Source organism: Lipotes vexillifer, unplaced genomic scaffold, assembly GCF_000442215.2.
Source record: "Lipotes vexillifer unplaced genomic scaffold, Lipotes_vexillifer_v1.1 scaffold1143, whole genome shotgun sequence".
NCBI classification, from domain to species: domain Eukaryota; kingdom Metazoa; phylum Chordata; class Mammalia; order Artiodactyla; family Lipotidae; genus Lipotes; species Lipotes vexillifer.
The window spans coordinates 641123-668155 of NW_006770581.1; the positions used below are offsets into that span (position 1 = coordinate 641123).

Here is a 27033-nt window from a genome sequence, read left to right on the forward strand (position 1 = left end):
CCCCCCCCCCCCCAGACAAGTGTGTTATTTCAGGCTGTTCTTTGATGGAGATTAGCAGAGGGGGCTGCCAACAGGATAAATATAGCAGTGCCTTTTTGCTGAGTTGTACAAGCTCTGGATGATGTGGTCTGAGGCACAGCATCTGGATGCCTTTAGGGAGGAACAAAATTTATAGGAAAAAAAAATCCATTCTACATGGATTGTTTTTTAGTTTTCAAAGAGCCTCCCCAGTCCTTGGCTGTTGATACCCTTTCTAAGTACTGAGAAGCAGGTGGGTACCAGGCTCTGTGACAGGCTGCAGGGACAGTGTGGTGACAAGGCACACAGGGGCCTGCCCTTAGTGGCATTATTTAATTGCTCTGCTCACCAAGGCACAGCAGTCTGAGGGAGTACAACCGGCAGCCAGAGACCGATCTCAGGGCTCAGGGAAGGCTCTGGAGAGCTTTCTCTGCACGAGGCCTGGCGTTCACACGGGTCATATAAATACTAGCAGATGTTGTTATCCCCAGCTAAGCTGAGAACAAGCTGATGGGAGAGCCAGCCGGGGGGCTAGACCCTCCCAGCTCAGCATGAGCACGAACACCCTCAGTCCTCGGCCCTGCGGGGTGGCTCTCCCTGGGGGCAGCCGCCTCTCTGTACCCTCCACGTGCCTATCCCTCCCCTGCTGTCATCCGAGGTGACTGTGAGCCCATCCCTGCCCTCTCTCCCAGGGAACTTATTCCATACGGGAAGATAGCTCTTTCAATCCTGTTGGCCCTGTGGCTCTTTTTCACAAGAAGACACTGCAGGTTGGAGGGCTCAGATGGCTTCTCAAAGACGCACAGCAATGAAAAGGCAGGCCCGGGATTTGGAGCAGATCTGCCTCTAAATCCTATACTCACGCTACTGAGTGAGAAAAGCCAGGATTCCAGCAAAAGAAAAAAAACCGTGTGGGAAGAGAAAGAACGCCAGACACGGAACTCATCTGGAGACTCTGATCCTTACTCTGGCGCCCAAGTCAGAGAGATGGCTTGGACGTATTTGCTTGGTTCATAGCCTGCTTATGGCACACGACGCAAATGATGACTTTACTTGTAAATGGAATGAAGGGGCAGGGAGAGACGAAAAGAGGGAGATGATGATAAGAAGAGATAGGGAGAGATTTGGGCCAAGGTTGGATGGGGAAGGGCATGTGTGGGCTTGCAGAGGAGAGGCAGAGAAGCTGACAGAGACGGAGAGGGGAGGGGAGGTCCCTGCAAAGAAGGCGAGATGGAGGCCGAAGGGCCTCAAGTTCTCAACGATGACCACCAGGTGGCACTGTCCACCCCGAGTAGCAGGCCTACGGTCCAGGGCTGGCCTCAAGAGGGACGGAGGTGAGAGAAGGAGCCTGGGAGCGGCCACCGAAGGGCCAAGGAAGCTGTCACCACCACAGCCGCGTCTGTTAACTCAGGAAGTCCCTAACCCGGAATGAATCCCTCACAACATCCCTTCTTGACAGTCATATGCTGTCAACAGTCAAGCTGGCCACAAACAGAAGAGTTTGTAAATTAGCAAAGGTCTCTTTATTCACATATCCATAAACCATGTGGACAGTTGTTTGCCTAAATTCCCGATCTGTCAAAATCAAGAGGACAAATCAGAGACACAAGTAACCAGGCCACCAAGCCCCCTTCATCGGGGATGAGAGGCGAGAAGAATTCCTCAATTAGGGACTTGAAGGTGGAGAACTTCTCCCAGCAGGGCATCCCTTGGGCATCCCAAATGATCCCTTTTATTGCAGTTTTTCCTCACTTCAGAATGGCCTCAGTTCCTCATGATAAAATAAGGTGATCTCAAGCGCTGGTTGTGAGGGAGAGCATGACGGGGTGGGACGTTCATGGTGGTGGTCAGGATGGGACATTGGCTTCTGAGAAGTGAGAAGGATGCTCGGGGGGGGGGGGGGGGGGGGGGGGGGGGTGTCGCGTCCTGCACCCCTCGGATGTTGGGGAGCCAGCCCCCTCACGTGGCTGTGTTGGTGGGACATTCCCTCTCGAGCTGCACCTCGGGGGGGGGGGGGACGGCTGGTGGGTAGACATGGAGCTCGGGAGAGGGGTCCAGTTGGAGCCGTGGATGCGGGGTCCTCAGGCTGCAGCTAGAGAGTGGTCAGAGACACAGGTGTGCATGCAAAGAGACAGAGAGGACGGCACCTTAGCGAAAGCCATCCCTGAAGGGCTGAGCGGAGGAGAGACGATTACGGGGTGGCCTATAGGGGGCGCAACCGCGTAAGTCAGGGAAAGGACGCCTGTGTCAAATGTTAGAACACGCGCTCCACACTAGAGCCCGAAGGCCCGGGGGCAGAGCTGCGTTCAGGGATGGGGATGAAGGCAGCCAGTGGAGGCTGAGAGGCGAGAGGGGCAGAGGAGGGAGCGTAGACTCTGGGTTATGGAGGGACGGAGCGGAGGGGACTGCGTGGGAGGTGGGCCACTCAGCCTGAGAAATGCCTGTCACTCTGGAGACTGAGGGAGCAGCTGAAGGTACAAAACAAGAGCCGGGGATACCTAGTGAAGGAGACCCTGAAGAGCCAGGAAACGGAATCCAGGAGACCTGGGAGGACGAGGAGGGGAGTGGAGCAAGACATTTTAAACGACTCCAAGTTGGCCACAGGCTGGGCCAGGTTCAGTCATGGGGCCCCCAACTGGGGCTCCCTGAGAACTGGGGATGCGCACGGGGGCTGAGGAAGGACAGGGACGGGGGTGGGGGGGATCCTGAAAGGGGAGGCTGGGCAGTCCTGATCCTTAGCTAGGCCAAAGACCAGCCCTGCAGCAGGCCAGGGTGGAAACAGGTAGGCTTCCTGGAGACAGAGCTTGACGGTGGGCGTGGGGCTTATGGGTGGGCTTCATGGATGTCCCTGGGCCGGGAGTCACCGGCTCTGCCACCAACTAGCAGGTCCTTTTCTGTCTCCTTCGTTTCCCCAGCTGCAAAGGGACCAGCTTCATCATGATGCTCTGGGGGACCTGGCAGTTAGGACCGCGGCAGAGAGTCTCTAAAGGGTCCATCTTTAGTGGCTCGTGGACCCCTTTAGAAAACTGAAGACAGCATCAGACTCTCAGATACGCAGTGCAAAGTTCTGCATAAAAATCCCTGGGTGTGGGGCTTCCCTGGTGGCGCAGTGGTCGAGAGTCCGCCTGCCGATGCAGGGGACACGGGTTTGTGCCCCGGTCCGCGAAGATCCCACACGCTGCGGAGCAGCTGGGCCCGTAAGCCATGGCCGCTGAGCCTGCGCGTCCGGAGCCTGTGCTCCGCAACGGGAGAGGCCACAACAGTGAGAGGCCCGCGTACCGAAAAAAAAAAAAAAAAATCCCTGGGTGTTTGTGGATTCCCTAAGATCCACCCGTACACCCAGGAACCTGAGGCTCTAATCATACTCATAAAGAGGAAGCAATCACACCCGATGCCCCACCAGCTAGAAACCTATAATAAAGGGAAATAGAACGCTAGCTCTTTCGGCAGCAGCCACAGCCCACACACAGACCAGCTCCTAATGAGTCCTTCTCCTGTTTGCTGATGCAGGACACTTGTAATAGAGTTTAATGTGGAAGAACAAGGTGCATTTAACCAAAGCTGTAAACATCTCTAATTCAATTTAAAACTATAGGGTGCAGTACCTTAACATTTAACAATCGGACACTCAGTCGGCGTGAAGTTGGTAGAGCTGTGTTTATTAGAAAGCAGGCTCCAGGTCATCTTTTATCAATGACAACAGAAGCAGAAACCCTCCGTGGCAAGCCTCCCGCCCCACCCTATGCATTAATTCAGTCTTCTCCAAGTCTTCCACCCTGTGGAAAGACACCGATTGCTTTGGAAAAAAACCCCTGAGCAGGGCAGACGTGGCTCAGCACCGAAGTCTGTTAGGCTTGTGCACTCGGGGAATTGTTTGCCCCAGCAAAACAAATCTTTTTAAAAAATGTGAAGTGAACAATTAATTCAGAATGAGCAGCGGTTTAACCTCTATTCTACTTGACCGCTGCAGAGTTCACACTGCTGAGCCCTACCTCCTTTCAGAAACTCCCAGACACAGCTTTCTCTGACCATCTCCGACTCCTCTGAGCTTGCTCTGCTCTGGTCCCCGTCAGGCTCCTCGCCTGCTCTCCAGACCAGACCTGCGGGCAGGGGAGTACCCACCGCTCAGGCCTGGTACCTTCCCTCCTGGCTGACCTGCCTCTCTCTGCAGGAGTTTGCTCACAGCCAGGGCTTCAGCTGTGACCTATATTCTGAGGACACCCCCATCCCCCCTGGGGTTCCAGATCCGCATTTCCCAACAGTTTACATCCTTGCTACTCCAAGTGTGCTCTGGGGACCAGAAGCATGGGCATCCCCTGGAAGCTTGTCAGAAACACAGACTCCCAGGACCCACCCAGACTTCCTGAACCGCGAGCCACAGTTCAACCAAGATCCAGGTGATTCACGCACACGTGAAAGCTTAGGGAGAACTATCCTATCCATCTGGACACTTCCCGGAGCCCAAATTCAGCAGGTCCAGGCTGAAGGCAGATCCTTCCTCCAAAACATGAAGTCCTTCTTTGCTTTCCAACCCAGCGAATAGCTTCTATCTGGTGTATGGGGCGGGGGTGGGGTGTGTTATGCTGGGTTGGGGGAAAGGTCAACATTCCCAGCAAGTGGCTGCCTCATCTTATAACAGGCTCCCTCCTGCCCAGGGATACTGGAAAGACAGCATGTTCTATGTGGAAGCCAGCCTAAACTTCAGGGCCAGCCAGCACAAAAAGGCTCCCTCCGAGGTCCACATGACAGGGCTCGCCCTGTCAAGTCTCTACCCTGTGCCCTTCCCCTGTTGCCACCAGCATGGCTCAGTACTGCCAGGGTCCCTACTCCAAAACTGAGAGTCCCTCTCTTAGGAGAGCATCAGGCCTGAACCCTGATGGTCCCTCTCCATGGAGAAGGGCATCTTCGGAGCCCTGTGAGGGCCCCACTGAGTGAGAAACAGAGGGCAGCAGGAGCTCATGGCTGCCAGTTCAGTTGCTGGATGTGATGGAAGTGGGCTCTTTGGGTGGTACCCTCAGTAAAATTCTTTGCTTCCAGGGCTGGGAAACAGCTTCGATGCGTACTGTATTAGTCAGAATTCTCTCCACTGCAATCTGACTAGCTTGAGCAAAACCAGGATTTAGGTAGTAGGAGAAGTGGGTAGTTTATTGAATTGAAAGAAGATCTAAAGGAAAAAGAAGAGTCTGGGGGATCTTAGGGGCTGGGAGCTGGGATTCTGTGCTCCCAGGACCCTGTCCTCCCTGCTGCTTTCTCAGCATCTCCTTCATTCGCCAAGCCTTCTCCGCTTGGCAGGAGACGTGGCTGTAGGTGGTTCTGATAGGCGGCATCCCAGCTTAGCTGCCCAAGGGAAAGATGCTTTCTTTTTCCTAAGAATTCCGATCAGCCTTGACCAGCCCTCATGCATGCTTTGGCCCATTTTTTTGTGGCCTGGGGCATGAGTCCCATTCTTGGCCCAGCCTAGGTTGTAGTCATGCGTATCAGGGGCTGAGTGATGAACAAGGCCATGAGCAGTCCCTAAAAGCATCAGCTGGTTTAGCGTTCTTATCCCAAGTGAGTCTTTGGGCACATCAATGTGTGGGATGATGACTATCCACTAAAAAATATGAAGTGCCCCATGTCATTTTCACACCAACAAATATGAGGGGGGGAGGGTTAGGCTTGGCTTTTTCTTCTATGCCCTGTGAGTTAACAGAGACATGATGATTTAATGAAGAGGTGATCTTAAAGAAATCCCAGCCCTGTCCTCCTACCACAGCTGCTTTAGTTCAGGGCCTGGGGCTTTGACTTGGCAAGACAGTTGCATTCGGGGAATACCCCTTTCCCCCTCCTTTCCTCCTGTGAAGATTCTGCCATGCATGGCCTAGGCCGAAATCCACCACCAGATCTGAGAGTATGTGCACTCTGCCTGCAAGTACCACTGCATTCCATTCTGAGCAATGGGTTCTTTGTTCTAACTTTATTTAAATGCACAGGCCATTTTCCATGTTGAAAGCAGCTTGTCTATAGTTGTTCCCACAGATGCTTTATGGCAAAACAAATTGAAGAAAGTTTCCTAATTTCTATTTGAATGATGTGCATTCCTTTACTTATCTTTAGAAATGTCAATACAGACTTAGTGGTGTACTTGATAGAAAACAAATAAGTAGACCCATTTTAAAGTTTATTATGACAATAATATCAAGGTTTATCATCCCGAATAAGCGTCAGGTGCAAATCATCCATTGCTCCCAGTTCTGAGCAGAGCCTGGACAGTTTGCTTCTAAAGATAATAGTGGGACAAGCTCTGCTTAGATGTTGTCAAGAGGTTCCATGATTCCCTTGGGAAGCATTTTCAGTAGACAGAGATGGCCTTGCCGCCTCCTTTTATACCCTATGTCAGCAGGTCCCCCCACTCACGCACCTCAGTGTGGATTTATGCAGCTATGACCAGAGTTTAGGAGAGTCTGAATTGAATCACTGAACAGCAATGACTTGTTGGACTTAACCTACAGTTACCAGCTCTTCAAAGCTTGTGCTCTTCTTGGTGGAATGCACTCACTTCCATATGTGATGGCACGGAGCTCCCACTGAATTTAAGGGGGTCGGTTTGGGGGTGATCAAAGTTTAGTTCTGCAGAGGCCTGGAGATCTCCTACTCCATGGCCCTTTCCCCACCATCGCCTCTTCACACACCCCAACTCTCCACTCCCACCTGGCACTCCCAGGGCCCCACCAGTCCAAATAGGTCCTTGTGCAAATCAGGGAATCATCCTCCTTCCCCAAAACACCATATAACCATGTTCTGCTGGAAGACTGCCATGATAAAAATATGATAGGATGCCTAGGATAATTATGATATGAATGGTATACTAACCTTATACCCTCCTGTCCTAAAGAGATGCCCTGGGAAGTTCCTCCTCAAAAACTGCACAGTTTATTCACTACCTTGGAAATCTGGCGGAGAGGGAGGGAATGAGATGCAGGTACCGGCTAGAGAGAATGACTTCCTCTTTGTAAAGTCAGGTTATTTTTGCTTCTGGAAAATCATTACCTGCTCCCGATTGGTCCCTTTCCAGTAAGCTATCATGGGTCTTTGGGAAAGTTACTGTAGAGCTAAGTTTACGGACAAATATTTACTTTTTAAAGTTATTACAATGAGAGCCTTAAATAGTAAAGACATTTCCATTTTGAAAATATGGACTGGTTTTAGCATGTGTGTTAACATAATGTACTTGTGTAGCTATTTATAGTGTACAGAATCTTCCAATAGTCATTATCCCATTACAAGAATTCTATGAGAGGTTAACTCACCTTTGTATAAACATAGAGTCTGAGACAATTAGGGGATGAGAAACTCAACCAAGTTCACGTGGCTGTATAGAGGGGCACAACTCACACTCAAGGTTGTGTTTAAAATATATAATTTACCATCTATACACGGTCCATTACAAAGCCAAACAACTTCTGTAGTGTGCACTAAAAATCCACCCAGACCACACTCACACATCAAGAAGTGTGTCCTTAACAACACAGCTGATAGGATGACTCTGTACCAGAACGGATCCGCCGTCAGTGAGATCCTGGATGTCATGTAGGCCCACAGAGCCACCTCCCCATGGCTCTATTTGCCATATGCATCACTGCCTCCCAGCCAAGCCAATGAGAATTCACATGCAAAGTTGAGTCGGGCAAGGCACTTTATAAGAGAAGCGTGTTCAGGACACATTTTTCCAGCCCTGCTTATACTTCCTACTCTCCTACCATTGGGGAACCAGGCAAAAGACTATGCTCTCACACGAGCGGACATTCAATTAGAGTTGGTAACCTCAGCACACTTCCAAGAGGTCCCCTTCTTCCATTCTGTCAATCGATGGCAAACCACGCCCCCCCCACCCCCGGCTCCTTTGGAAAAGGGTGAGTGAGAACTTCTTGGAGAATATAAGTCTCTATACCAGGATAGGCCCCCCCTGCCAAAGGGGTGGAAGCCCTTCAGAATGAAAGATGTTCTTCTTGTCCGGTGGCCGTGGGTGATAGTGGGTAGAGAAACGGGCACTGGGGTATCCAGATAGTTCACCGTCAGCTTAGATGTCAGACTGCCTCACAGTCTGTCTCTCTGCCCTTGAATCACCAGAGTCAGTGCATCTATTTAAAACAAGAGATGCTATCTTGAGTGACCGCTTGCAATAAGCACTTTGCACCGCTCTGGGTGCCCTGGCAATGTTATCTGATCCTTTGGAAACCAATTAGTACATATCTACCATCTCACACTTGGGCCTATAATGGCATTTCCTCTCGCTATATATTATGAGCTTGATATCACAGATACAGGAAGGGTAGAAGATGAAAATTCAGATTAAAAATGATAAAACCCAGAGAAACAAGAAGAAACATGAAGGGGTTTGGCTCAGCAGAAAATCTCCTTGGATGATCTCAGAATCCAAAGTCCTCACCGCTCAGGACTCAGACCCAGAAAATCTTGTTCTGGGAGATTTGTCCAAGGGCTGCAGCCCCTGCTCTTTGGCAGAGAGGAGCCTTGTACCTCTCTGAAGGCACCTGGGATGCCACTGGAATGGGGCTCCCACCACACAGAAAGCACAAGTGGAAATACAAAAATAAGGACTTTGTATCCAAGGTTTCATAAATAACTGGGGTGGCGGATATTAAATACGATGCAGAGTTACAGTTTGTTCTCCTCAAAGAGGATCTGGGCATAGACGGTGCTGGTGGGAATGCCTTTGGCAGCCTGGTGGGGCTTGATCAGCTCCAGCTCAGCGTAGGTCAAGTTCTCTTCGGCAATCTTTGGCTATAAGACAAAACACAACACAATTTGAGCTGACTGCCGGGAGTTCAACATCACACATACATTCATCAGGCATGTATTTTCATAGCACTTTGGGGATTCAAAGGGAAACAAATGGACAAAAAATTTAAAAGGATATGTAAAACCTAAATAACATAAGATAGATCTTGTTATCTTATACAGAACACTATGTCTTGCAAAAAAAACACTATGATTTGTTTTTAAGTTGTCACAGAATACTAACAAAAAAAATTGATTAAACATGAGGCCACAAAGTAAACTTTAATTCTGAAAAGTAAAAATAATGTAACTACAGTCTCTCATCGAAAGGATAAACTAGAGGTAGAGACAGAAACAAAAAGTCCCAAAAATTGACAACAAAACTAGAATGCTACCATCTAGAAATTTTAAGTGACTTAGCCTGTATAAAACTGACATTTCAGCATATCTTGAAAATAATGAAGATATTACATGCCAGAACCTAAAGAATGCAGTACTCAGAGAAAAATCATAACCTTAAATATCTATATTAAACAACATGAATTAAAGTGGGTCAAGCATCCAACTGAAGTTAGTAAAAAAAAAGAGCAAAATAAAGAAAAGCAGAAGGAAGAATGAAAAAAATAAACACTAGACTGTATAAGTCAGAAAATAGAAAACAGTAGAATAAACAAAAATATCCAAAAGCTTGTGCTTGAAAAACACCAATGAAACAAACAAAAAAATTAAGATAAAAAGGGAAAAAGCAAAAATGAATCAAATAGGAAATGAGAAAGGAGGTATAATAAAATGAAAGAAGTTTTAAAACTTCACCTTTGTTCAACGTATCGCAAAAACCTTGAAATACAGGATAAAATGAGTACTAGTCCAGAAAAATATAAATTATGAACATTAGCTCCAGAAAATGTCAATGTACTAACTACCATCAAAAAATAAAGAATGAAAAGAAAGGAACAGAGGAAGCAAGGCCAGAAGGCAGGCAAGAAAATATTGTCAAAAGCACCAGGCACAGGCAGTTTGATAAGAGAATTTCTAAGAGAGATTCCTTTAAGGAACAGACAATTCCAATATAATTAAACTGATCCAGAGCATTATGGAAAAGGAAAAACTTCACATATTTTAGAACAATTTCATGTATTAGTATAAATTAGCATAAATCAGATTTACTCAGAGACTATGAAAAGGCACACTGAAGATAGATAATCATGTTCAAGTTGACTTTTTTTTCCAGGAATGCAAAGATGGTTCAATATTAGAAAAATCTATTAATATAATTCACAGTAGTAACAGAGAGAAAAACCATATGGTTATCTCTATAGGTGCTGGAAAGGCATTTAATAAAAAATTTTAAATTTTTGTTAAAAATAATTCTTGATGGGCTTCCCTGGTGGCACAGAGGTTGAGAGTCCGCCTGCCAATGCAGGGGACAGGGGTTTGTGCTCCGGTCCGGGAAGATCCCACATGCCGCGGAGCGGCTGGGCCCGTGAGCCATGGCCACTGAGCCTGCACGTCCAGAGCCTGAGCTCCGCAACGGGAGAGGCCACAACAGTGAGAGGCCTGCGTACCGCCAACAAACAAACAAACAAAAAAAATTCTTGATACTGTAGTCATAGATTTTTTTCTTACCATAACTAAGAAACATTATTAAAATAAAGAATAATTGGTGATCCAACTCCAGTCATATTAAAAATAAAGCTGCTATAATTAAAACACTGCGGTATCAACAAATGAATAGACCTCAGTGGGACCGATGAAAACATTCAGAAATTAACCCAAATATTATTTTTCAATAAACGGTGTTGGGATACTCGGGTAGCCATTTGAAAAACAAATCATATCCTTTATGTCATTCTTTACATTAGATAAATTCCAGACGAGTTAAAATTTTAATATGGAAACTGAACTCATAAAAGTGTTAGAAGAATGTGTGGGGAAATTTTCAAAAAAATAATCTCAGCATATGGAAGGTGTTTCAAAGTCTAACACAAAATCCAGGAGCAACAGAAAAATGATACGTAAATTTTCATGCTGTATTTTGCAGAATATTCTCTAAATAAAGTCAAAGGACAATTGAAAACATGAGCAAAATATTTGCAACTCATATGAAAGGGCCTTACAATTTAACAAAGATAACGGCCAGCAGTCCATTAGAAAATTAAGCAAAGAACAAGAGACAGGACCAGAGAGTGCACAGGAAGAGAAACACAAAGGCTCTTACACATATTAAGTGTGACTCAACCTCTCTCAAAATAAGACAAGCGAGATTTAAAATCACTTAGACATCAGTTTTTGTCTTTCAAGTTGACAAACAAACTAAAAGTTTTCCAAAAGAAACAGAAAGAAACAGGTCCTCTTGTATATTGTTGGTGGAAGTGTTTATTGGTACAAGTAAAAAAATGCAAACACTTCAGTGGGCATCAATAGGAGGCTGATGCATTCATAATGGAGTATCCAGTACAGTCTTTAAAAAGAATGATGGAGCTGTATATGTATACTGTATGTTTTCCTATCATTTGTGTAGTGTATGGGAGTATATATATACATGTATATATGTTATATACTCAGAAAACCCTTGGAACTCACCTGGAAGTCAAGAACCTGGTCTCCAAGATTCCCTCTGGGGAAGTAAATGGGGTGGCTGGAGAGAGACTCAACCTTTATTGTAGACATTTGTTGGTACCTTTCAAATTTTCTAGATGGTACATTATTTAAACAGCACATTAATTAATTTTAATTCACAATTAGAAAAATAAAAGCTGGTCACTAATTTATAGTCGTAAAAGACACATCACTTTCACTTAAGCAGCCCTGCTTTTGTTTTTTGGCTGCTTTGGCTGTGTTGTCATTGTTTTATTTTTATTTTGGGGGCTATACCTTGGTTGGCTCACCAGAATTCAGGACAAATGAATCGTACACATTCGATTTAAGTTTCTTAAAAAGTATGCCCAAAGCAAAAAGCCTCTTTTCTTTTGAGAGGAAGCATCACACTAGAGGACAGGGAGCAAGAGACAAAGAGAGAATGTAAAGAACTCCTTACGGCCAGTACTGACTGGTCAGGGTCGACCGCCGAGCGACCTTCAAAATTGTCTGGCCCTTTTTAAATTTCAACGTTAAGGACAATTATAGGGATCAGAGCCTCCTGCTTGTCTTTTGATACCAAAAATGTTTACGTTGGTTCTTAGTCATCCATACCTTACCAGCCAACAAAAATACCATTTACATCTTGCCTTTCGGTTTAATTACATTTCACATTATAATGATTCCATTTAGAAATGCCATGTGTCCTCAAATAAGCACACAAAACCCAACTCATGTAAATTTTAGAACCAAGATTTATGAAATCATATTGTCCAGGTGTTTTATTACATTACTTTGAAATTGCATTGTTTTCTAGCGCAGATTATCTGTTTATTCTTAAGTTATTCCATTACGTTTGGATATGAAAAATAACACTAGCTTTCTCAATACAGGTCACCAAGCTGGCTTGGCTGATGTGTTGTTTTCATACATTTTTATGATGTTCCTATAGTAAACATAATTTAATAAAGCCAAAGCACACTAAATAAATAATTGCATCTAGAAAAGCAATAAAAACAAATAAAATTAGTACTTTCATAAGTGGAAAGGTACTTCAATTACTGCTACAAGCAACAACCCACCATAAAATGTGTAGAATCATTTCCCTTATGCATATTTCTGGAATATAATAATTTGATTGAAGATATGAGGCAGCACACAGGAGGCACTGAATTGTGAAGTGTATACAGTTTCCAACAGGAGATGCATAATATTAGCCCTTGGCACCTTTAAAGAACGTGTTGTTTTTCTGGCATGCATCCTTGGCTATCCCCATCAACCATGTTCTTAATTACATTTCCCAGCTTGTTTAACTAGAAATAAATTCCTAACAGCCACTGAAATGGGCAAAATGTAGACTCCTCACCAGTTTTCACCCAGCTACCTTTCTTTGCACTCACGCTTTAGTGGAAGGTTTAGGTGCATTAGTAAGTAGCTTAGAGAAAATTAATGGCATTACCAGTGAGACCAGGTAAGACTGTAGAACTGGGAGCCAGGAGCAGAATGTAAAGGTTAAAGTGGGCAATTGCAATGAGGCAGAGGCAGGGTGAGGGACCTGCTGCAGGGCCCCACCTGTATGTCAGGTGATGTCCGCCGTCTTGCCAACACAAACCTGTTTGGATTTAAGGTAAGGAATCACCCCTACTGTGGACGGCAATTCAAGAACTGGAGTACAGTGAATGGGTCTCCGAAGGTGAAACAAGACATACTTCTGTTAGTTCCCTGACAGCTTCTGGCCCTCAAATGACCCTCTCTTCAAGGCCCCGTCCTGTTCCTGGTGGTGCAGGAAGTACACGGGGCATCAGCACTCAAGGAGACAAAATTTAATACTCTTGAACTGGCTGTTCACAAACACGCCTGCAGCAGCTCTCGATTGCACTGGAAAACACAAAGGAAACTGTGGAAGGTATGGCTTCCAGGCCTCAGACATGAGCTTTACACTTAGGTCTGCTGTTGCTGTGTTCCCGGAAACAGGAGGGGGCTGGGGACCAACAGCTGGAAGTTCTGGTAGGGTCCTTTAGAAGAGGCTCCAGAACTTTCTAAACATGTGAGACGCAATAGTGCCATTTCCCCTTTCCCAGTACTGTTTGGTTTTACTTTCTTTTCCCTTTCACCCATCCTGAAGAGACTCCTGGTCCATTTCTCTTTCTATTCCTCCAACAGAGGCCTGGAATTTGTGTCAACTGCTTGGGGTCTCGTAGGTTCTAAACCCCTTTGTTTTATGTGCCTTTAATCTCACTTTTCATACATTTCCTCCTAGTCATGAAGAATCCATTCTCTAGTCTGGAATGGGATTCTATGAGCAAGGGGGGGGGGCGGTGGAGGTTCGGATGTAGACACGTGTCACTGCACCCAAGGAAGGTGAGAATAAAAGGAAATTCTCCCGGTTCAGTGAAAGTGTTCACGGCAAGGAGGTGAGGAGAGAGGCCGTCACCCGGTGGCTGCCTGCAGAGCGTGGGTGCAGGAGGAATTGGGTCAAATGCCAGCTGTGGGACCTTGGGCCAGTTCCATCACTGGCACTCAAGGACCTACCCCTGCTGATGTAAATGAAGATTTAAATGAGATGATGTATGGAATGATTCTGGCACCACTGGGCCTATCCCACAGAAGACGCTAAACGCGTGCCTGCTGAATGAATAAATGTTCTGGTGTCACCATTTTTCTCTAGAGTGTCAGCTCAAATATCCATTTGTGTACCTTCTGAGATCTTCATGAGTTACCAACAACTATGTGAACTAAGTAGTCCTGGATATCTTCTGACGCACAAGGAAGAGATTGATTCTAGGAAATTAGTTGTTATGGGCTGAATTGTGTCCCTGCAAAATTCGTATGTTGAAGCCCTTACCTACAATACCCCAGAATGTGACGATATCTGGAATCAGGGTTTTTAAAGAGGTAATTCAGGTAAAATGAGGTCATTAGAGCAGGCCCTAATCCGAGATGACTTGTGTCCTTCTAAGAGGAGGACATTAGGACTCATATACATATAGAGAGAAGACCATGTAAAGATACAGGGAGATGATGGCCATTTATCAGCCCAGGCAAGAGGCCTCAGAAGAAACTAGCCCTGCAGACAACTTGATCTCAGACTTCTAGCCTCCACAACTGTGAGAAATATGGGTTTAAGCCACCCCATCTATGGTACTTTGTCTGACAGCTCAGCAGCCTGATCGATAAGTCAGGATGGTGACAGGAGAGAAGGGAAGAGGGAATGGGCTGCCTTAGTGCGAGAGGACAGGGGCGGCTGCATAGAATAAGTCACTGCGTTTCATGTCAACATGGGAGGAGAGCCGCCCGCTCCCCCATTCGGTGAGGGAACAACATTGGAATAAAGAGGCTCTAGGACTCCCTCATATGGTACAACTCCCACCCCCCAAGACACACACACACACACACACCCCTCCCACCCCCGCAGCCCTGCCCCCGACGGCGTAGCTGGACCCTGGGCTTCAACAGACCTAGCTGCATTGCTGGGCCATATACCTATTAGCTTTTAGGAAACATGGGATGGGGATGCTGGCATTTATATCCCGCTAGGAAGGGCGCTTGGCTCCAGCCATGAGAAGGAGGCTACTGCAGGCAGCAACCGAGGCCCAGGCACGGCTGCCTCCATGTGAATAATGGGCTGCAAGACAGTCTTGCCCTCTGAACTGAATCCAGGGCACAGACAGAGCCCACGCTTATCCTCATCTTTACAACTGAGCAAACAGAGCTCTGAGTGTGGAGCAGTCAGCTTTATCGAATCAGGTTGCTTTTGCCTGAATCCCGGTGCACCCACCTGCCTCTCCCCAGCTCTCCCTGAAGCCACCGCTTTTGTTGCCATTTCTCATGCAGCTGATATAAGGAGAAGCAAACCTCAGGAAAAGACTTGGATGAGGCTTAGCGAGTGTTGAGTAGAAGACAGACTGAAATCCCACAGAAAAGGGCTCCTTGATCCAGGGAAGTGATAATACATCTGTGCGCTCAGACCTTCTTGGGCAAGGTGTCTTGTCTCTTCCCAGTGAAAAATAAATGGAATTAGTTTTGAGACTTGTGGCAAAAAGAATGGAAACCAGGGTCCACATGCTCAAGATACTGGAGCCTCTTGGCCTCAGGAAACCGAGGCCCCGAGGTTTAGGTAGCTGAGCGTTGAAATTCACTCCGTGCTCAGCTTTCCCAAGAGGGTGCAGGGCTGTTCCAACAGTGCTGGGGAGCCCTTCTGCAATCTGTCTATTCAGAAGGGGCACTCTTCTATAATCTACATCAAAGTGCCATATGCACTAGCAGTGGCCCTAGCCTATGCCCAGATATCTTGTTGTAAAAGACAAATAAATGACAATGTTTCAAAATAAAATGAATTACATAAAATAAACCACGATTTTGGAAATTCCTACTCCCAGGGCTAAGTGGAAGTGGCCAGATGGTGTGGGCCAGTGACCTGTGATCTCCGGTAGCTCTCAGCAATCACGGCAGCCTGGAGTCTGCTGCCTCTGGTACGGAAAAAGAGGACCCAGCCCACTGTGGGTGTAGGATTGGGTGGGGCTCAGGATATGGGTGTCAACACGAGCCAGAAGCAGGGCTAGATTTATTCTTTCACAGTACCTTCCTCTCGGACCTTTCTGATGTGTTGTTTGGAATATCAAAGAAGTTCTTTAGCAATACGTGTTGTAGGTTGCAAGCCCCCAAGGGAAGGCACTGATGTACTTTGGACATCCTGCCACTGCTAAGAGTGCCAAGGCTTATGCTCTAGATGCAAACTATCCCACGTGACTTGCTTGCAGTCTTCCTCCCAGGTTCCCCTCCTGTAACGTCCCAAGCAGGTGAGGGGAGCTCAGGTTTCAATTTATGCGGGATCCCTGGGCATGGAATTCCCTCTCCCCTCATACACAAGGTGGACCCCCCCCTTCTTCAAAACCCAACCAAGCCCTCGGTGAGGCCTCCCAGACACTATCTTTGGCCACATCTTCCTCCACACCACTGCCCAACCTTGTGAGGTCTTCTGAGATTGCAGTGGGATCCACCATGACATATTCTCACTCCCTCTCTCTCTCTCTGATAATAGTAATCATCAAACTGCTCACTGGCCAAAGAAAGAAGAGATTTTATAATAAATTCTTATTTAGTTATTTACATAAATAAATATTTAAACCTTTCTAAGCATGCTCCTGAGCTATGTTCTCCAACACAGGCAACACCCCATAACCCCCCAGCCCACAGGTTCACGCACGCACCGTGCGCCCCCAGCCCTAGGATTACAGATCTACTCACACCTCTCACTATGCCTTCCAGGGACACCAAGGAGATTTTTATTTCACTTTTTAATTTAATTTTCTTAAAAGACATTCAGTAAAAGTGACTTTTTAGGGGGATCGTTGTATTCATCTGGACACAAGTACAGGTTTCTGGGCCCAGGACACAGGACAGTCCCATCACATGCCCTCACGCTTTCCTCTGAGGTCATGTCCTCCCTCCAACCTGACCATGGGGCAACCTGATCTGTGTTCTGTCACTATGGTTTTCTCTCTTAGAGAATGTCATATGAAAGGCATCATACAGTATGTAATCTTGTGGGATCAGCTTTTTTCTCTCAGCATAATCCCCTCACATTTCATCCAAGTTGCTGCATGTATCAACAGTTTGCTCCTTTCAATTGGAAGGAGTATTCCATGGTGTGTCACATGCCACACTTTGCTTATACATTCACCTGCTGAAGAACATTTGGGTCGTTTTAAGTTTTTGGTGGTTATGAATCGAGTTGCTATAAGTATTCATTGCACGTTTGTGTGTCATGTGTCATTACTCCAAGGTAAACACCCAGCAATGGGGTTGCTGTGTTGCAGGAAAAGTGCATTTAACTTCAAAAGAAGCTGCCATACTATCTGTCCAAAGCGTCTACACCATTCTTCCCTCCCTCCAGCAATATCTGAGAGTTTTAACTGCTCTGCATACATGATGGCACTTGGTGTTGCCCGTATTTTTTACTTTAGCCATTTGAGTAGGTGCTAGTGATCCAGTAATTTCTATTTCACTGTCCCCGAGGGACTCACCAATTCTAGACTGGCACTCAAGTTCTCACTGACGGCCACTGAGCCAGATTAAATGCCCACACAGCACGACATCCCCTCAGAAGAACTGGGAAAGGATTATCACACAGACCAGTTTTCTGATGCAGTGATGGAATCTTCTGGACTCCAGGCGTAACAAAGTGAGTATGCAAGTTTCAAAGTCCGAAACACCATGTCTCCCATCCCCTATCCTTCTGTTCTGCCAGTGAGGAGACGCTGCTACAGCAGACGACAGCCTCCAGGCTGGACCTCCCACTTCTCATTTAAGCCCCACTTACCCCCAGTTTTAGGGTGATGATTATGGGACATATATCTATGGGGAAGGATTTACTGGATAAAACTAGCACCAGAAAAGTCGACCCCCAAAAGGCAGAAGTTGTGTAACTCTTGGGAACACACCTCACTTCGAGCTCCTAACTGGAAGTTTCTTGAGTGTTTCATTTTGTAGGTGTGTTTCTGGGATTCAAGCCAAGAATGAACTTTCCTACTAGGAGAGAGAGAGATTTAACATTCTATGCAGACTCCTGCAAAACAACACTTTTTCACAGAGATCACAGTTGGACGTGTGAGTTGAATTAAATTGCAGGAACAAAAGAAAAATGCAATTGCAGCCACTGCAAGTTCTCCAATGTCAGAAGTTCAACTGGGTAATACCATTACCGCAGCAACAGATCAATAACTAGGACATGGGATGTTTATGCTAACGTCACCTTAGAGTTTAAAAGTGTGATTGCAGTTCTACTGAGTTGCACGATCAGGAATCTATTTACCCAAGAGAGAATTACATATTATCCATATTATCAAGGGCAGACTTCCTCTTCCCCCTTTGAGATAAGTGCTCATTTTTTATTCAACAGAGGAGTACCTGCTAAAACAAACTCTTGCCTCCCAATATCTGTACACATGCAACTATGGCCACTGGGGTGAGGGATGCTGTGCATTCAGTGAAGCTCTATTTGATGGAGGGCCCTCAGTGGATACCTGTAGGTCCCAACTCAGGAAAGAAAACTCCTTTGTGGTCCTTATATGTCCTGTAAGAGTCAACATGCCTTGGAAATGAACTTGACTTAATTTTGAGTTCCAAAGGTCTGCTGACTGTTTATGTTTATATGTTTATTTATATTTAAACATATTATAGAAAGAAAAAGTAGAGTTCCCTGGTATGCACGTTAAATTAAAGAATCAAACTGAATAAACGAGACACCTTTCCAAGACAGAGATGTTAAACTGTGGTATGAAGGACACAATCCAGAAGTGACTTTGGGAGGCGACAGAGGATGGGGGTTGAGAAGTGGTCCTTCCGAGACAGAACTCAGGAAATGTCAACTAATCTTCACCAACTCAGTCAATCCTCACATACCAGCCCTGAGGTATGCGAGGTGGAGCCAACGGTCATGCCCACTTCACAGAGGGGCAAACAGGCTTTAAAAGGCAGGTACATCACTCACGGTCCTGCCGTCATTGCTGGATGGAGTCTGGACTCAGAGCCAGGCAGGCCTGCCCAGAATCCACCCTCTGCTCATGGGCAGTGCCCCACACTTACAAGTACAGGGCCAGCCGCCGTGACTAAGGCTCTGCTGTGGACGCCCGGTACCCAGGTGAGCCAGCCAGGCAGACAGCAGACCTTGAAATCCCAAGGGGGAAAAAAGTAACCTTCCAAAGACAAGGGCGAAGCTTCATGGGCACAAATCTCAGGGGAGTGTGTTTTCAGAACAGGTCTGCACTGCTCAGTGGGCAGGTGAGCTCCAGCTAAAGGGGAAGTGGGGCAAGGAGAGCTGCCCCGTGCTCATCAGAGGCCTGGCTTGGTGTGGAGGGACAGAGTACTTGAGGGCGTGGCTCCAAGAGCAGACACGTGGTGCTGCCACTGACGAGAGGATGATGAAGGAGGAGGGAATCCCTTCAGGTGATCACTTGTCTCGCTCCACAGTCTCACCCACAAAGGACTCTGAACCTCCAAGGACGGAGCAAGTGTGCCTCTTACCAGCATGGGATGGAAGTGACAAGGGTGCAGACTCTGCTTTGGCCAGGCTGCGTGTGAAGTGGCAACAGACTCTTGATTAGAGGTGCCCATTGAACAGGTAGAAATATGAAGCCAAGCGTCAATGGGGTAGGACTGGAATATCCAGGGGAATTTTCCGAGGTACCTGCTGGAGCCACATGCCATGTCTGCTCTCACCGTCTCCTTGGGGCTAAGGTCAGTGGTCCAATGGGACCTCTGGCTCTAGTGGTATAACTGATACCAGAATCCTCCCTCAGAGCTGGGAGCTGGAATCCAGCTGTATTCTCACATCCAGCAGGTGGCTCTGACTGCTGACTTAGGTGCATCTTGACAATCTGAGCCAGGACCCAGAGACCAGGACCCTTCGTTTCTGTGCACAGAGATAGAGGCGCTCTCTGAGGCCCACTTCCTTTGTTGTTTCAGCCATCTAGAAGCCTTGCAATTATATCTGCCTACCTCACACCCAGCTTCCCTTCCACATGGTTACTCGGTGACTAATGGCCAATAACCCAGTGTTCTCTAGGACTTTGGAAGGCTTAGAAAGGCTCTGTAACTCAGCAGAGAAGCCTTGGATGGAGATGAAGATTTTAAAGTCTTATCCAGGCGTGCTGGCACCTTGGGCTGGATGAAGTCATTCGGAAATCATGAGCTGAGCAAATTCACATCATGCTCCTGAATCAAAGGCTGTTTAGCAAAGTGCATTACCAGAATGAATTTGACATGACGGAAAGTCACATGCCCCTGGCTAATTGCTCTGAGGACAGACAGAAGTGACCAGCTTTAGAAAGTGCTGAAGCTTTGCACTGAAAGGCCTGAAGCATTACAAGTCATCAGACAGATGGATATCTCTTAGATTTCACCAACACATGTTTTGGAAGCTAAAATGTGATTACAGATAACGCTCTTGGGGAGGGTCCTGATACATGAAACTTTTCACAGTGGCACAGTGAGAGCTCCATGATCTAATACAGTCACGTATTTTCTCTTCCCCGTGGACCATAGATGTATGTTTTCCCAGCTGCCTTCCAAGATTACTCTTCCTGGCAGTATTATTCAAGAGAATGCTTACGCTTTGAAAAAGAAAGTGTTTGGTTACCTACTACATAGGAGTCCGCTCCGAGAGTCTTCAATCTTGAACACTCTTGATCTTCTAATCAACTGCAATCTTTAACACTTTTCTAGATTCATCGGATTGGGCAAGGGTCTGTCTAGGGGTACTTAAGAGCATGGACTCTCGGAGACTGAAAGACTGCTATTTACTGGCTGTGTGACCTTAGGTAAGTTACTTAACCACTCTGTGCCTCTGTTTCCTCATCAGAGACACGGGATTCATAAAGTGGGATTAATAATAGTACCTATCCCATGGGGTTATTTTGAGGATTAAATGTATTAATATATGTAATGTACTTAGAAAATTGCCTGGTAGCTCAAACAGTAAATGCTACACAAAGGCTCAACTATGACTACAACTTTTATCATAGAAACGAACAAGTGTTGCTTTAACAATTTCCCTCTGAAATATTTAGAGGCAGAGAACTGAAGATATTCAGAGGTCATTTGGAAAACATCATGTACCAGATGCTGCTGGATGCCACTGGGCCTCAGAAACCAAGGCAAAGAAATGGGAGGCTTGGGCTCAACAGCTAGCAAGTGACAGAGCCAGCGCAAGAGCTGGCCTATAACCACATCACTCAGGTCCATGGGAGTGGTGACTTTGTCAAACTTATCCATTGCTGCACCCAGTGGTGTGCAGGGAAATCGCCGAGCAACTGGCCCTCCAAGAAGAAAACTCTCTTTTGTAGCATTTGCTGATTTACGTGTGTAAATCTTCCCGCAATGGCTGATTTCAAGATGCCGAAGAGATTTGTTTTCTCTAGTGGATAGGAGTAGGCTGGGGCACGCCACTGTTTATAACTTAGCTCCTAGGAAGATACCTGACCCAGGTGCTACCTGGCACACAGGAGTTACTCAATGCTCATTTTTAACTGAATGAGTGAATGAATGAATAAGACAAAATGAAAGAAAACCAGTCTGACACTCATTAAAAACTGTTCTGTGGATATCCTTGGTCCCAGGAATGTAGGGAGGGGATGCTCTCAGAAATCATGGGCAGAACCATGGGACTCATTTCTCTTTCAGCCTATCTAGGGTTTCCATGAGGACAGTCTACTGAGAAGTAGGACGCCTGGGCTCTACTACTTGGAATCATATAAAATCTGCATATGGCTTTCAACGTTATGGTCTTAAAGGTAGATGATAGATGGATATAGATAGATAGATGATAGATGGATATAGACAGATAGATGATAGATGGATACAGATAGATAGATGATAGATGGATATAGATAGATAGATGATAGATGGATATAGATAGATGATAGATGGATATAGATAGATAGATGATAGATAGATGATAGATGGATATAGATAGATGATAGACAGACAGATGATAGATGGATATAGATAGATAGATGATAGATGGATGATAGATAGATAGATGATAGATAGAAAGATATCCTACACTGGGGAGGGTATGAGGAAATGTTCAACTCTCATCCTTTGTTGGTGGGAGAATAAAATAAGAAAACACTTTTGGAAGGTAATTGGGCAGAATCTATCAAAATTGAAAATGCAGATATACTTTCCCATCGTAATCCCATTTCTAAAAATCTCTCCTATAGAAACACCATTAAGCAAATTTGTATTTGAAAGGATATTCACTAGAGCATTGATCCAAAGAGTTAGAAATTAGAGTTGGGACTGATTAAAGAAACAATGATGCCATAACACGTTGCAGTCATGAGAAGAATGGGGTAGATCTATATGTACTGATATAGAAATATGAGCCTGATATGTTGTTAATGAGAAGACAATTCAACGTGTGAATATTTTGTTGAGGATTGTTTTTAGGGAACACACAGAAATGGATTTGTCATATCCGTGGACAGGACCTACAATGACTGTGGGTCGACTGTATATACACTTTGGGAATATACACATATATATGGATTTAAGTTTATATGTAATAGAAAAATACTTAGAAGAATATAAGCCAATCTCCTAACAGAAGCCAACCTATTAGGAGGCCCAAGGAAGAATTTTACTTTCTGTTTTAACAAATAGAGATCCTGAACTGCCAGCCTTACTCCTGCACCCCATGCAGAATTACCTTTACAGCTTTCATCATGAAAACCCATCCAGTAAGGTCAGGACAGAAAACACCCTCGACCCAGTGGCCTAGGACTTTACTGAGTGCTTCTGATGAGAGGCAGCAGACCCCGGAGTGCAGCGAGGAAGTAGAAGGACTGGGGGCCAAGTGCCTGGTCAGATCCAGCTCTGCCACTTCCTGGAGGGGGAGTTTGTGCTGGTCCTACTTCCCTATGCCTCCCCTGCCTCATCTCTGAGATGGACACATTACAATGCATAGGTCAGAGTCATCCCAGTGTCCATGTTGGTAAACACTGGGATAGTGCCTGCATGGGCAAGTGCCGTCAAAGTGAAGTGTGTGTATCATCACCATCATCACCTTCATCATCACCATCATCACCGTCATCACCGTCATCACCACCACCATCATCACCATCCTCACCACCACCACCATCATTGCCATCACAATCACCATCATCACACCAGCATTATGTTCTAGACACAATGTACAGGCAAGCATTAGGAGCATCCAGCCTGGACCATCCTCGGGCCCAGCTCACCTCTCTGCTGCCTGTTCACCTTTGTCAGGGGGCTCCAAGGCTCCTGTCCCCACAGCACCTCGAACACTGCCTGTCAACACTGAGTGGGAGACGGCAAAATGATCCAAAGGAATCTGTGATGCAGCAAGTTGGAGAAACACAGCTCCAAGGTGGTCAATTCCGAAATCACCTCCCTCCTGAAAGCACAAGGCCACACTACCCTTCAAGAACAGGGCAAGGCAGACTCCCTCTGCATCACTTCTAGAGGATTCCTGTCATCTCCCAAAAGGGGGTTCCCAAGGAGTGCTTAAGGTGCTACCAGTCTTAAAAGACTCCTGAAAGTAACAGCTTCACCTGGCCCTTTGTTAATAACATCAGAGCCTCAACCAACCTCCACTGGCCTGTGATGAAGCTGAGAAGCATCCAGCCCTGTAGCTGTTTTTGGACAGCGCGAAGCACAGAGGGGCCTCGGCACGGACCTCGTGGCCTGCGGGGAAGTGACAGCCCTGCACCAGGGCTAAGCGTCTCTAATATGAGATGTTCCCACTGCCACTCTGGGGAGGCCTGATCTCGCCTCCTCGGTGATCACATCCCACTTACGAAAGGCCCAGCCACCTGCCCTCCCCCGACTGAAGGAAGCCCATGAAACGAAACGATTTCTCTTTTCCCCACTCTCATCCCTTCCAAAGCCCGGGCATCTATTCTTCCTTCCAGTCGACATACATAACTCCCCGTGACAATAATGGGATGTGCATGTGTACCGAGGGGGGCATAGAATTTTTATCTCTGTAAAAATGGTACTAGCGTGGTACAAGCAAAGTTTTTGTTTTCTTCCCAAGGCTTTTACTTGGGGAGATATATTGTTCATGTGCTTGTGGGTTTTTCTTTCTTTTTAATTTTAAATCGAGATTATGAACATATTTTATGCAGGTTAATATATTCTTTTCATGCAAAATTTAACTGAAACCAGTGCTAGCTAGCACATTTAACGACAACAAGAGAAATTCTTCAGCTTATTATAAACATTCTTCAAGAAACCTGAAATGCGTGTCCTCTGGAAATAATTTTGCTGGGATTTGGGTTATTATTAAAATCCTCTCAGAATTCTATCACTGGTGTCTAATGTGCCTCAAAGCTCTTTTCTGCTACTGATCAGAGAAAAACTCTTTTTGGTCTTGCAAGTACACTGTTGATAGTGAAAACTGAACTGGCAGAGGGGGCTTCTTTCCTGACACCAGGCAAACACTCAACAGGGCTGGCATCTCAGTCCTGGGCTGACCACTGGGTGCAAGGCCCACTCCTAAGACAGGTTCCCTTCAACTATGATGGAATGAACCTCGTCCCTCTGTTTTAAGTGCTCTGATCTTTCAGATTCCATGAGAGGAGGCAGGTTTACTGCAGACTTTAAACTCAAGGGAATCCCAGACAAGCAGGTCTTGGTCACACGTTCCCTATGTGACAGAATTCTCTACCTGTGACTGTGAGGGGGTCCTAGGAGATCATAGGACAGGGCTACACACAGCTGAGATGGGGATGAGCTATCCAGGAAAGGTTTACAGGAATGAAAGAGAGTCACAATACCCTTTAGAAGCAGATTCTCATGTTTAATTCTCTCTTTGTGGGTAAATAAGAAAACCCACCATTCTCCCAAGTGGGCTGAACTGTCTCACTAAAATGTAAATACAACTGTCTCCAGAGGTGGCTGGGGATGACTCTGTCCCGCCAGCCATGACCTCACCAGAGCTGGCTACTGTTTTTTAAGTTACTTAGAGCTGCACTTCTTAAACTTTAATGTTCACCAGGTTCATCTGGAACCTTACTGAATTGCAGATTCTAATTCAGTAAGTCTAGGGTGGGGCCTGAGCTTCCATGCTTCCAACAAGCTCCCAGGCAATGCCCAGGCTGCTGGTCCGTGGACCTCACGTTGAGCAGTGAGGACTTAGAGCTCCAATCTCAGATCTCTGCCCTCAATTGTTCATTCATTCCACACATAGTCTGCAGATCCCAGGTCACCCACTGGGGACAGAGTGATGGGCAGGTTGTCGATGACTTTAAAACTAACGCTAATCAAAATTTAAAACTTCTGGGCATCAAAGGACATAGCAACAAAGTGCAAAGGCAACCTACAGAATGGATGAAAATACTTGCAAATTGTATATCCAAAAGGGGTTAATATCCAGAATATATACAGAACTTCTATAAACACAACAACAAAAAACGAGCAATCTGATTTTAAAATGGGGGAAAGACTTGAATAGACATTTCTCCAAAGAAGATATACAAATGGCCAACAGGCACATGAAAAGACGCTCAACATCACTAATCATTATGGAAATGCAAATCAAAACCACAATGAGATACCATCTCACACCCATTAGGCTGGCTACTATATTAAAAAAAAAAACAAAACAACAGAAAATAACGAGTGTCGGTAAGGATGTAGAGAAACTAGAACCCTTGTGCACTGTTGGTGGGAATGTAAAATCATGCAGCCACTATGGAAAAGAGTATAGCAGTTCCTCAAAAAATTAAACAACGAACTACCATGTGATCCAGGGATTCCACTTCTAGGTACATATCCAAAATATTTGAATGCAGGGACTCAAAGAGATATTTGTACATCCATATTCACAGCAGTATTATTCATTGGCTTGTCATTTTCACCTGGAGTCTGAGGGTCTGCTGGGAGTTGGCATGTGCGGTTGAGATGAGGGAGATGGAGCCTACAAGGCACCTAGCAGAGGGGTTGGCACACAGTAGGTGCTCAGTAAATGAGGGTTCTCGCTTTTTGCCAATGAGTCAGTGGAGGTGGCAGGCAGGTTGCTTCCTTGGGGTGAGCGTGTGTCAGTATCACTCTGGCAAGAGCGGCTGGGTGACTGAAGGGCTCGGTGGCCTGTGACCACTCCAGGAAGCATGCTTTTATGGATTTTGTGGCAAAATGCAACAATTACAGAATTAAAAACCTAAACTGGTACCAGACCCCCAAGAAAAGATGTTGCCAAATTATTTTCTAAATTACCCACTAAGGCCTGTGTGAGTCAACAAGTAGCTATTGACTTTAGTTTCAGCTGCCATCAAGACTTACTGATGTGAGAGAGAAATATTGACCAAATTGAGACCAAGGTCAATGCTGGCCTCCTGGGAAAATAAATCTTAATATTAACCAAAAACTGCAGATGCTAGGCCTGGTATTTTTGACTCTAAACTGCTGGTCAGACAGAGGTCCACTCAAAGTCAGCTCTTGACTTCACTGTGTATTGTTATAGGTGCAAACTGGTCTCCAAATTGACTCGTTTCTGGAAAATTTGGTATAAAAATTTCAAGCTTTTTCATATCTTAAAAGATCAAAGGACAATTGGTATTTAAGAACTGTCATGGGTGATATTTCCATAAAACAAAGAATCCATTTTGAAGTGCAGATAAGTGCCCCAACTTACTTTCTGTGAAAATTAAGAATTTCCTATGTTGAATCTCCATCCAGAGGGGCATACCAGCTCAAACAAACAAACAAAAACTCAACCGTAAAAACTCGCAATTAAGACCAGTTATTTTTGAAAATGCTGTTGAATCTTCTTTGTTTATAAGTGGCCCCAAATTGCTTAACGCAAACTGCTTTTATAGCTGTGGACTAAAAAAAGTTGTCCATTCAAGGCTCCTGACACTGCCCCATCTACTGGGTCAGCAGCACTGTCTTCATGGGAGATGAAACACTACACCCTGTGGGTTGTAGGAACTCACTTTTCTGAAACAGAGTGTTTGTGTGTCCTCACAGGCAAATCTGGGAGTGGGGGGGACTTATTGTGAGATGACATGCAAAATATGTCCATGTGGTCCATGACACGCAAAATGCAAATATGATGACATGCAAAAAGCGCTTTTTCTTATATATCCCTGGGATATATCAATGGAACGTCAATAAAGAGCGGTGTGT

General features: G+C 45.8%; 1 protein-coding gene across 1 annotated transcript in view; it reads right to left on the minus strand.

The window, feature by feature from the left end:
- Positions 1-8673: 8673 nt before the first annotated feature.
- VSTM4 (V-set and transmembrane domain containing 4) overlaps positions 8674-27033 on the minus strand; it is an 84222-nt gene continuing 65862 nt past the window's right edge. Inside the window, exon 9 of the mRNA XM_007446243.1 lies at positions 8674-8799. Coding sequence (XP_007446305.1) covers positions 8674-8799 — 126 coding nt within the window. The remainder of the gene's footprint in view (positions 8800-27033) is intronic.